Raw genomic sequence first — 13,051 nt, 5'->3', positions numbered from 1 at the left:
GAGGCCGGCAGTGCAGAGCGACTGCGCACGCCCCGATCTCCACTACGACATGTGCACGTGCAGTGGCCTGCTGCGGGAGGTCACCTTCGGCGGGACCAGAAGATCCCATCAGCGGGAAGGGCCAAAAAATCTCACCGTAACACTGAGCAGTGCCATCTTTCAGATTAGTCATTGAACTGAGACACCGACTGCCCTCTAGAAGTGAATAGAAAAGATTGCCTGAAGAAAGAGGAGTAAAGTTCTCCTGGTGCTCTGCCGGATATTTATCCCTCATCTGACCTTGCTAAATCAGATGACCTGGTCATTTTTCATTGCTGTTTGTGCTCATTTGCTGGGTGCAGTTGACTTCCCTTCATTACAGTGGTGACTACACAGAGGAATTAAAAGCAGACCATTGGTCCCTCCATTCACTCTGCCATTCACTCAGCTCATCTGCATCAATACCTGCGTCAAGCTAACTTGGTTCGTAAAGCTTGTATCATATTTACAGGTTTGAAATTTGGAAATTTAAAAAGGATTTTATAGGCTGTAAAGTGCTTGAGTCTTGAAAGGCATTACATAAATGTAAATCTTTCTTTCTTGTGTACTCCAGGAATAGCTATGATACCATTCAGTCAGGACAAAAAGGATTAAATTGGGATGTATAAGCAAGTACTATTTTATAATCAGTTGGCCTGAATGTACAGATTTAACCATCATCCTTTATTTGTTGTACTTTAGGGTCTGGCTGGTAATGCAGGTCCCCCTGGTGAAAATGGCAAACCTGGTGAGCCGGTAAGATGTTTAATTTTGTCACTCTCTACATCTTCATCCACTGTTGTCTGTGGCAATATGTTATAGAGACAGAGATCTGAAGTAAAATAATCTGTCCAATGTGATTGTTTACCCAGGATAAAACCAGAAACTAACACACAGATCAGTGGAAAATGTATCATAAGACAATTCCTCCTCATTCCAAAATCTCCAAAATCAATAATAATAGAAACCGTCTTGAGGATAGCAGAGCAAGCTCTCAAGTTCAATCTTCACAGTGTTATTTAACCATTGAATAGGTGACAATACTAACAACAGCCCTTTCCAGAGCTCCTGATTCATAAATTCAAATGTGATGAACCAACAAGAAGTAAAAACACAAATATGATTGACATGCCTTCAACTTCTAAACGAAACTGTCCAGTAATTGTCTGAATTTGGATCCTCACTACCTACCTTCACACTTGACAAGAGTTGCCAGTTTAATATTGCTTTTCATGAAGGCAGCCTTGCCTGTGAGTACACCTTTCAACATGCAATGTGAATCAAAGTACATATCTAACAGCCTCCAGCTGAGCATCTATGGGCTTTGTGGGCCATTGGCAACAACAGTACTCTAAGCTAATATGATCTATGGACTCATGGCATGATTCCCCTCCTAGTCTTCAGACAATAAATATAAAGTATCAATGTGAACCATGGTCCCCATTGACCAATATGGCACTTGTTCTGTTACGACCACAACTTTGCCTTTCGCAGGAAGCTTCATCCCTTTAACATTGCTGCTCGCCACATGATTTCATAAAGGACAGCATGAAACTTGACCCATCAAAATCCATATCCTGAGATGACTGCTATGTTTTTTTTTAAGAGTGTAGGTGCCCTGACAATGTGGCTGCTCATTGTCCAGGAGAATTTGGTAACAGAGCTTGGATATTGGACAAATTGTCATGAGTGGAATAACCTATTAGTTTGATCAGGGCACTCTTGCAGTGTTTTCTGAATGTCAAGACTGAATTGAGAGATGAATTTCGTGGGGGGCTCCCACGATTCCATCAGTGGAAGGTTGATGGAAACCCCATTTACACACACAAACCAAATAGCCGTTAATTTCCACCTATATCTTGGAGCATAGAAGGAAACCAGAAATGGATGTAGGACATGCAGCATATACCATGCTGAGAGAAACCCAGTATTATTCTCTGTGGGCTCAATAAAACAGGAACTAAGGATAATCCAGACAGTAGGATAGTCAGCCAACCCTCTGCCCTGACATTTTATGTTGAGCAATTGTTTTCACCACTTTGTAAGTCATTAATAGTCCAAATTCTTTTATGTTAATAGCCACAAATAATTTTGATCATTTCCTTTCTGCTAGGGACCCCGTGGTGAAAATGGTTTCCCAGGACCACGTGGTTCAAAAGTAAGTTCCATGTTGACTTGACTTTCAGAAATTATTGCAGATCTTTTGAAAGATTTAGTGTTGTTTAATATTTCATCTTCAAAATCTAGGGAGAGGCTGGTCCAGCAGGTGAGAGTGGACGCATGGGTCCTACAGGGCCTCCGGGGCCTCGGGGCCTTCCTGGTGAAAGTGGCTTAGAAGGAGCTAAAGTAAGTAAATTTGCAGTTTGTTTTTATTAAGTATATATATATACAATACAAGAGCCACCATTCAAATGTTGTTGTTATTTCCTCTTTGCACATACAGGGTTCTCCTGGGCCTCCAGGTCTTCCAGGGTCAATGGGCTCTTCAGGAATTCAAGGTATGCCAGGCGAAAAAGGTTTGCCAGGTGACCAAGGTCCTAAAGGTGAAAGAGTTAGTATGGCTTTTCTTTCCATTTTTCCTTTTGGTGTCTATTTGATATAATTTTTATGTAATATTTTGAATAGTTATTTCGCTTTTCATCTAATCAGTCTGTATTTTCTCTGACAGGGAGAGATTGGTCCAAGGGGTCCTGATGGTACCCCAGGCAAAGATGGCTCTCCGGTAAGCACATAATATGCTGTCTACATTTGTTCAGCATTTTATCTCATATATATAATCTGTGCTTAAAATATTGACTCTTTTCCAACCTCTCTCAGGGTCAACGAGGAATTATGGGTCCACCAGGTCAACCAGGAAATCTAGGAGGCCGGGTAAGTTTAAATTTTCCCAAACTTCAAATGTTTATTATCTAAGAAAGATTGGTTGCCATTTAGCATCAATAGGAAACAGAAAAGATTCAACAGAATGAGCCAGATTTTGCTTGGAGAAAACAGCATATTAACAGCACAATACTACTAAGCAATTGGCAAGAGGTACCCTCAAACTTGTAAATAATAGTCCACCATAAGTGTTGCAAAAATGACATTGCGTGTTTAATCGCCTTAAGATTTTCATTAAGTTGCTGTACTTGCTCCTTAACTTGCCACAGACAGTTAAGCCTTGTAATTCATAGCATGCGTACCTTTTAATGCTTTTAGTTGTTAATTACTGACAATCAACTTCTCTCACCCAGAAAAAAAAATGTGGCGTTTCACTTTCTGAGGTTGTGAATCGTTGCGGGAGATTTTAAAAATGTAAATTTTGTCTCTTGTTTTTATTTCTTTATTTCTCTTGCTGTGCCCAAATTGACATTGAATTCATAAGAACATAAGAACATAAGAAATAGGAGCAGGAGTAGGCCATCTAGCCCTTCGAGCCTGCCCCGCCATTCAATAAGATCATGGCTGATCTGTTGTGGCTCAGTTCCACTTTCCCGCCCTCTCCCCATAACCCTTAATCCCCTCTCTTATCAAGAACCCATCAACCCGCTTCTTAAAAATATTTAGCGAGGCAGCCTCCACCACTTCAACGGGCAGAGAATTCCAGAGATTCACCACCCTTTGAGTGAAGAAGTTCCTCCTCAACTCCGTTCTAAACCGCCTCCCCTTTATCTTGAGGCTGTGCCCCCTAGTCCTACTGTCTTTTTTGAGCGGGAAGAGTCTCTCCACCTCTATCCTATCCATCCCATTCATCATCTTATACATCTCAATGAGATCTCCCCTCATTCTTCTAAACTCTAACGAGTACAAGCCTAGTTTATTCAGCCTCTCCTCATAGCTCAATCCCCTCAACTCCGGTATCAGCCTAGTAAACCTCCTCTGCACTCCCTCCAGGGCCAAAATATCCTTGCGCAGGTGCGGCGCCCAAAACTACACACAGTACTCCAGCTGCGGCCTCACCAATGCCCTATACAGCTGCAGCAAGACCTCCCTACTTTTATATTCAATCCCCCTCGCGATGAAGGCCAGCATCCCATTCGCCTTCCTGACCACCTGCTGCACCTGCAAGCTGGGTTTTTGCGACTCATGCACAAGGACCCCGAGGTCCCTCTGCACCGTCGCCTGCTGCAGTTTTGCGCCTCGTAAGTAATAGTCCTTCCTACCATTTTTCCTACCAAAGTGGACCACCTCACACTTGCCAACATTAAATTCCATTTGCCATTTCCTGGCCCATTCGCCCAGCCTATCTAGATCCTTCTGCAGACTCTCCACACTCGCTTTTATTTACACTCTTCCTCAGTCCTTTCTCTATTTATCCCTTAATCCTTAAATTAACAGTAATTAATGATGGACAACAAATGTTGGCCTTCCCAGTCAAGCCCACATTTTTTGAAAGGTGAGAGGCCATGTGACACCGGGTTATAGTCCAATAGGTACATTTGAAATCTCTAGCTTGCTCATTTGTCAGGTGAAGTGACAAAGGGGCAATGCTCCAAAAGCTTGTGGTTTCAAATAAACCTGTTGGTCTATAACCTGGTGTCATGTGGCCTCTCACTTTTCACCCCAGTCCAAGCCAACATCTCCACATCTTTTGAAAGAACATAGCTTTTTAAAATCTTATTTGTTAAGGAGATATAGGTCAGGAATTTCCAGCCTTTCCCACCAGCGGGATCTTCCAGTCCCACCAATGGCGCAGTTCCATCACGGGTTTCCCAGCGGTGGGTGAGGGGGAAGGGGGTGGATTCAATGGGAAATCCCGTTAACAGCGGAACTAGAAGATCCTGCTGCTAACCAACAGCAGGCTGCCTCCCACTGCCAAGTAACACACTGTGGGAGGGACCAGAGAATCCTGCTCTCTGTGTTTGTCCTATTGTTCACCAAAATCTCTGATGTCCTGTTGCAGCCACTGTCCCACTATCAGGTTATGCTTACAGCAAACGTTTTTGCAAAATTGTTTATTTAATATGCACGAGCAAGCCAAATTGACAGCACTCACAGTAAGATGCCAAACTCCAGCAAATGCTGGCCTAATATGTCTGAAATGTTCCTGTCAAATAACATTGAGAAAGGAATCTAGCAGCAGGTTAAATTCAGTTCAAACATCTGTAAAGTCCATGCCCGAGGTTTGTCACTCACTGTACACTCCAGTCTGTATGACTCAATGGAAAGAACAATTAGACAAAGCGTATAAGAATCAGCTGATCCACTATTGCCTATTTTGCACACCCATATTAAAATACATTTTTCTAAATTGGTTCATATGACATTTCTATTGGTCCTCACAAGAGAGAGCTGTCATGGATCTGACAGCTATAAATGAATGCTTGAAATAAACCTTATTAACACTCGTAATGGTGATTTCCACTTTAATGCTGTTATCATTGCCAAGAGTCAATCTGTGAACCTTTTTTTATTATTCATTCATTTTCTGATCTTAGGGTGAGCCTGGTCCTGCTGGTCCGCCTGGCCCTCTTGGTTCCCGTGGTCTTCCTGTAAGTACCTGAGCTTTAACAGAATGAGTGTTCCTGCAGTTAGAAACAGGAAAAGTAATTAACGACTGTCGAAATACTTCACAATGATTGCCTTCCAGACCCAACATTAAGTTCCATGGAATATTGCCTGCCCTTTGTGGCAGAAGATGACCTTGTTTCAGGTGACTAGTCCGTCTAGTTATGTTGGACACAGACATAAGGGGTGCTTGCAGCCCTGGACTTGCAGAGTTCACATTTCCAGTCAGCCAATGCAACTCTGGTCTGCCGATAGGTGGTGATGTCTTTTCTGATGAGAATGCACCATATGGAGTAATCTTATACAAAGCTCTTCCATGTCTCTGGGGAAATGTTGAACCTCTTCCATATGGCCTTCTGGGAGATCCTGAAACCCTTCCATGCTCTCCTTTTGAGCAGTTCCCTTCAATTAGCTCGCTGTAAAAAAAGTGAGCACTCATCCTATATTCTGAGCAACACTCCCTGCCCATCTCTATCTTCAGCAAAGTGCCGATGCCAGGCACATCAGTCAGGAAGAGAATATCAGTGTTCAGAACCACTGCAAAGTTCTCTCTGCAAAGAGGTTACGCGAACGCATTTAATCTACTGAGAGTAAATTGACCATGCCTCATTCGAAAATGAAAAGGACAGTCGCACTGTTTACCTTCACGTTTGTTTCGAGGCTAATTTTGCCGAGCATGTCTGTTTCACGCCAAATCTGGATGCACGAATGTGATGGTAAAGGGGGAAATGCTGATAAAGTTGAGCGGGAAGTTCATTAATTCAATTTAAATACATGCAAATGCATTTAAATCACCATTGCGCCCGTTTCGGGAACAAATCAGATCAGGCCATTCCCAGCCCTCGATTAAAGTGGGCATCTGTGTGGACACGGGCACAGATCATGTTAATGGCCTCATGCCTGACTTTACCATGTTTGCATGCCCAGAAATGGGTGTGACGCAATGGTGAAATCATCTCTCTGGTAATCCAGATTTTCTGAGAAGCTTTGCTTGATGAGATCCTTTTTGAGTCTTGAGATGTTGATTTGGATTTTATAGGGTGTCATAATCCTCAACCACAGAGCTACAGAGTCGGCAGTGAACTCAGTCACCTCACTGATGGTTAACCTTCAGCAATTTGACGCTGGGGAGCAGTGTTCATTGCTTTAAGGCAAGTCTTCCGCCCCTATCTCAGGAAGACGCCCCACCTTAGAGAACTGCCAGTCAATGGATGGCCAGTTACTCTGTTATCTCATCAGCACTGGGTCGGAGCGGTGGTTCTGCTGAGACTAAGGCCAGTCTCGACCTGTCCAGGGTATTTCTGGGGTCAGAATGGCAGGCCTTGGGGAGGGCTCAGTTTGAGAAGCCAGTTGAGGAGAATAAAGGAGAAAGTATGTGGGGGTGTCTCCAACTGCCACAAGGAGCCCACGAAAGACCTGGGAACCTGCTAAGTTCAAACTGTAATCCGATAACATCGATTATGATTGTATCCTTTTATGATCGGAAGTCGAATAATTTAAGTGGAACATTATATTAATCAATGTGATTTCAAACATATTAATGGCAAACAAAAATCCCTGATAACGAGATGCTAAAATATTCTTAAAATATGAACTTTAGTTTTTCATACTGAACCAGAACTGCTGGGCAATAACAGACCACTGCTCCTGTGTAGCTGACACGTGGATCAGTCTATTTTCCCCACCAAGGCCACTGATGACCTGACAAAACTCCTACAGACTGACATGTGCTCAATGAATCTAACGTAAAACATGGGAGCTGGATAATCATGGTAAGAAGTCTCACGACACCAGGTTAAAATCCAACCAATTTATTTGATAGTAAACTCACAAGCTTTCTGGGTTTGCCCCTTCGTCAGGTGAATGGAGAGTTCTGCTCTCAGACAGAGCAAATAACCGGACAGACAGTTTACAGAATACTGATCAGAATGCGAATCTTCACAGCTAACCTGCTATTCAAGATGCAGACAATGTGAGTGGAGAGAGCATTAGGTTAAAGAGATGTGTATTGTCTCTACACAGTACAGTAAGTGAGGTTTTGCAAACCCAGGCAAGTCATCGGGGTTACAGATAATGTGACATGAACCTAAGATCCCGGTTGAGACCGTCCTCATGTGTGCGGAACTTGGCTATCAGTCTCTGCTCAGCGACTCTGCGCTGTCATGTGTCGTGAAGGCCGTGTTTGCTGTTATATGCTCTGTCAGAGGCCAGAACTCTCCATTCACCTGACGAAGGGGCAAACCCCGAAAGCTTGTGAGTTTACTATCAAACACATTGGTTGGACTTTAACCTGGTGTTGTGAGACTTCTTACTGTGTTTACCCCAGTCCAACGCCGGCATCTCCACATCATGGATAATCATGGACAGGTCTACAGCTACTCGAGGGGGCAGGGCATTCAGACTTGTGGGCCTACACTTTGACATGTGGGTGCTGATTTCATTAGCCAGTAATTCCTGATTAATTCTCAACATTTCACTGGGGACACGGGTCTAATAAAGACTGTAAGGGTTTATCACTCAGTAGTCAGCTTGCCCTGTGACCTCTCTAAGCTCTCAGCATCAGAGAAGCTTTGACAACGTGTACCCAGTAAGCTTTTCCGATGAGAAATCAGGCAGGCGGGTGGGAATTCCTAATTTATATGATGTGGTGAGGCCCATACTTATTTCAAGTTCAATATGTGCAACTTGATGGGGTTCTTATGGTGCATTGGGTAGCATTCCTACTTCTGAGCCAGAAGCTCCAGGTTGTGTCCCACTCTAGGACTTGATGGCCAAGGAAAGTGTATTCATTACATAACTCTAATGGCACTCCTCAATATATACAGATAAGATTGCCTTATTGGGCAGGCAATCATGACCTCAATCAGGGAGTTCATACTCTAAGAGGCCAACCTCACTGAAGTCATTACAGTAATCAAACAAATTGAGCAGCAACTTGTAAATCCTTCCAATATATGCAAATGGCAGGCAATAAGAGTGGGAGAAATCCCTAGTGATGGAAAGAAATTGGAGACTCTATCATCATTATTCATAGCTCCGGGCTACAATACAAAAGTATATGTCGCCACAAACTGTTTGGGGAGTAGTTGCCTGGAGTGCCTGTGTGGATCAGATTGATGCCAACAGCATGGGATTCAATCCTCATTCCAGTTGAAACAGGATCTGCCAACACCCCCTGCACGCGGGGAAATGGTGGTGCTGAGTCAGACCTAACTTTGGGCAGCAAACTTCATAAGATGTTGCAATACCGATGGGGATGGGCAGATTTGGAACTTATAAAGACCAGCTGAAGCAAAGTTGTAGCTGTATCACTGAGTATTGATTTAGATTGTGATATATTTGGAAAGTGACTTAAGAAAATTAATTTTCTGTTAGTCTGGTAACTTGCAACATTATTTCTTCCAGGGTGAACGAGGGGAGACTGGTCCCAAAGGTCCTAGTGGATTTCCTGGCCCTCCAGTGAGTAGACCCTTAAAGACTTTACAGAATATTTCAAATATAATCATTGGAATTGACAGCTTTTAGTTTATCTCAGGCAAAATTAGAATTAGTGACAAATGATCAGAATGCCATTGTAGATTGTGGTGGAAAGAATAAGGAGGACACTTATTCCTTGGAAAATTAGGATTGGTGAAATAAAAGGTATGAAAATACAGCACAGAACTTTCCGCACCTCCCAACTCCCACCCGCTGTGTGACATGCTTTGCAGTAGCAAAGGCAGCTTGCCATTTGCTGTCTTGACAATGGGTTTTCCTGTTATTTCCACCCTCCACCACCAGGGAACTCACAGCGGAGGACTCGCAATTGGCGGGAACAGCTGGAAAGTTTCAGGCACAGATACACAACTCACCAAAAGAAGCGATAGTGGTTAATAAAGCATTCAAAAAGCAAAACAAACACAGGGTTTTGTTTCCAGGTGGATAGAATCGAAGTACAAAGAGGTTTATGTTAATTGCATGTTTATGCAAAACAAACACAGGGTTTTGTTTCCAGGTGGATAGAATCGAAGTACAAAGAGGTTTATGTTAAATTTGTATTGAACCTTGACTACAATTGGAGGCTGGGAATCACCTGACACGAGAATCGTAGCGGGCAGGAGCTGACTGTACAAAGGTCCATTGATTTCAATGAAAGTTTCCAGTCTTGGGGCGAGCGTGGCTGGAAAATCCCAGCCCCCAGTCTCTAGATTATGAAAAGGGTATTAAAGAGGAGGTGCCAAAAAGAATGGTGCCAGAAATGAGATGTTACAAATATCAGAAAAGATCAAACTGCTAAGGGCTGATCACATCACGTCAAGAAAACGAAGACACAGGGGTGAACCCATGGAGTGTTTAGGATTGTTGAAAGGCTTTGATGAGATAAACATTAAAAAGCTCTTTTCACTTGAGGTTGGATACGGTCACTAATGGATCCATTAGTAAATTCAGGAAATCTTTACCCAGGAAAAAAGACAAAATGTAAAACTCAGTGCTAGATTTTACAGTGCCACTGTGACAGGTTTCCAGGTGAGGTTGGTATGTAAAATGCCGTGGGCACTGTGCCCACTGCCTACCACCTGTCTCCTTCTGCCCCCACAGTAATATAACATGCAATGGGTGAAGTGTCGGGTCACCCAATTGGCGTGCTTAAGGGTCTCATTCCACCCCGGCTGCCAGTTTTCACGTGGTGGGGGGAGGACAGAGACAGGTTGCAAACCTGGCAGGTAAAACAGTTGGAGTTCTTCAGACAGGAAAGGGGGAGGTGCTTCCTTCACCAGTTCCCTCTTTCGATAGGAGGCCCCCTTAAAGCAGAAAGCGTCTTCGTATTTCTTCTCCCCCTTGTCTATCCTGGTTCCCCAATCTCCTCATTACCATCTCCCCCCGCTCTCTCCACCCCCTCGCCGAGTCTTACTAACCTGGCCCCAGCGATACCCATCCCCCCGTTTACGTTGCATCTGACTCCAGCAACAAGCGTTGCTAGAGGTTGAATGCAGTTTCAGCTGTGGTTACTGCTTCTGATGGCGAGGCTGTGTCCAGAAACATGATTTGCATGCAACTCTTGAAAGCTAGACTTCTCTCCCTAAATGGAAGAGAAGCCTCAACATGATTAATGTTACATTGCTGAGGGGCCACCGGACTTGGTGGCAGCAGGAGATGCATTCTCTTCCACTTCCATCCACAGTACCCACTCACTGGACAGAAAATCCAGCCCTTGCAGAATCATAAAATCTACAGTGCAGAAGGAGGTTATTTAGATCATCGAGCCTGCACTGACAACAATCCCACCCAGGTCCCATCTCCGTAACCCCACATATTTACCCTCCTAATGCCCTGACACTCAGGGGAAACTTATCATGGCCAATCAGCCTAACCCGCATGTCTTTGCACTGTGGGAGGAAACCAGACGCGGCGAACAATGTGCTCTGGAATGTCTCAGAGCACTTTACAAAGCAACCAGTTACTTCTGAAGTGGAGTTACTGTTGTAATATAGGGAAAACAACAGCCAATAGTCAGGAATCTCTCATCTCGCTTTGTAACTATAGTTGTCTATATATAAGGCAATCCCAATGAAGCTGGACTGCAAATTCTGCCTGGTTTTAATCTCCTTGTTATAATAATACTTACTAATCTGCACATCCAAATGTGATCTAGCAAATGTTTTTCTTAAACTCATCATTACTCATTTGTGCTTAATTCTTGAGCTATATTTCCCTATTTATGGATTCATTTTCGACAGAAGCAAGGCTGATCATCAGATGAGACAATGATCTATTATTTAAAAGGCATTAATGAATTATACAGTTTTGGAATCCGAGATAGTCAATTACTTTGCAGTTCTTGGTGGTTCCCTGGAGTTCATTAAATGATGTTATATGATGTAACTTGGCTTGAAGCAAAATTGAACACTGGCGTACTGTTGTGTGGTGAAAATAAGATGCGAACTAAGGCAACCAGCAGCAGCTGTTGTATTCATTGGCCTTAAATGTAAAACTGCAGAGCAAAAACAAAACAAAATGAGAGGAAAATATTGCATTCAATGCTAATAGGTATGAACGCTCTTTCAATCTATTAAAGCCCAATATATTTCGAAAACAACAGTGTTGACTTAATAGATTAACTGTCACTTTGTGACCTCCCCTGATTAGTTATCAGATGGAATAAAGCTTGCTTTCTCTCGGAAATATAGACAGGATCTTTAATTTCTTTTATTCAAATCAGCAATAATAACAGAGCAAGATCTGCATTTATATGGCACCTTTCATAACCACCAGATGCCCTAAAGAGCTTTAGAACCAATTAAGCACATGTTTGAAGTGTTCTAATGGCAGATACACTGCAGCCAATTCATATACAGTAAGCTCTCTCAAACAACAATGTGAAAATGACCAGTTAAACTGTTTGTGATGTTGATTTGAGGGATAAATGTTGACCAAGACACCAAAGATATCTCCACTACTCTTTAAAATAATGCTATGGGATATCTGTATCCATTTGAAAGTGCGCACAAAGCCTTGGTCTGATGTTTGATCTGAAAGTTGGCACCCTGGGCAGTAAATGCTAACCCTGATTTTGCACTCCGGTGCTGGATGGGACTTGAGACTATAGCATTCTAAATTAGAAGTAAGAGTTTGGCCAATGAAGCCAAAGGTATGTCTCTCAAAGAGAACACATTTAGTAATAGTTGTTGTGGTGTGAAGGGAGAGGGAGACAGAAAAAGTGCTAAATGTGGTGGACTTGTATTTTTGATATTAAAAATACAAGTCCACCACATTTAGCACTTTTTCTGTCTCCCTCTCCCTTCACACCACAACCTTTTAAGATTTCTTGTACATCTCCAATGATTTACTCCTTTTTCCCAGATGTGGGAGGAGCCACAGATTTAAATTGGCACACCTAAAAAGTGTTGGCATAGATATTTAAAGACATGAAGAAACTGTCGTATAAATTTCATATAGAAACGTAGAAACTTAGGATAAAGAAGGAGGTTGTTTGAAAAATGCTGAAACAGAGCAATCCAACCTACTCCACGGTCCAGTTTTTGGTCTGTAGACCTGCAGGTTGTGGAACTTAAAGCGCATATCAAAGTATTGTTTAAATGTAATGAAGGTTTCTGCCTCTATCACCCCTTCACAGAGCAAGGGTCGGATTGTCACGGAGGTGAGAAGAGTCTGGGAACCTTTTAAAAATAGTGGGCGGAGCCAAATGCACAGGTTCCACCCGAATTTCTGGCCAATCCCAATTTTAACGAAAGGGGAATGAATTTCACAGGGTGGGGAAGCCCAAAGCTTAGTGCTGAGTTCAGACTGACCCCACCTTGGCTGTTACAAAAGCTTCAACTGGAACATGGGAGTCACAGGTTTATGGAGTAGATGTAAATGTTTTTGAAGAGTGGAAAATGTCTGTTTAACTGTCATACTCTGAAACTTCTTTAAAGACCTTGTTCTTTAAACTGTAAAATAAATGGCTGCATTTTAGTGATTGTTTAAAAGAAACTCTACTAATCTACTTTGATTGACAGACCAGCTACTATAGCAGCAGATCAAGCAGTTTCAATAGTTCCTTTGC

The 13,051-nt window shown here is 42.8% G+C and overlaps 1 protein-coding gene across 1 annotated transcript in view; it reads left to right on the top strand.

Moving 5' to 3' along the window:
* Positions 1-13,051, top strand: part of LOC145349809 (uncharacterized) — a 113,832-nt gene that overhangs the window by 46,858 nt on the left and 53,923 nt on the right. The window contains exons 22-29 of the mRNA XM_080198353.1: positions 721-774; positions 2,132-2,176; positions 2,266-2,364; positions 2,462-2,569; positions 2,687-2,740; positions 2,836-2,889; positions 5,436-5,489; positions 8,911-8,964. Of these exons, the coding sequence (XP_080054479.1) occupies positions 721-774; positions 2,132-2,176; positions 2,266-2,364; positions 2,462-2,569; positions 2,687-2,740; positions 2,836-2,889; positions 5,436-5,489; positions 8,911-8,964 (522 nt within the window). The remainder of the gene's footprint in view (positions 1-720; positions 775-2,131; positions 2,177-2,265; positions 2,365-2,461; positions 2,570-2,686; positions 2,741-2,835; positions 2,890-5,435; positions 5,490-8,910; positions 8,965-13,051) is intronic.

Source organism: Carcharhinus amblyrhynchos, chromosome 11 (genome assembly GCF_965287045.1).
Source record: "Carcharhinus amblyrhynchos chromosome 11, sCarAmb.v2.hapA, whole genome shotgun sequence".
NCBI lineage: Eukaryota > Metazoa > Chordata > Chondrichthyes > Carcharhiniformes > Carcharhinidae > Carcharhinus > Carcharhinus amblyrhynchos.
The sequence above is the reverse complement of the archived record's forward strand: the minus strand, read 5'-3'. Positions and strand labels throughout refer to the sequence as shown.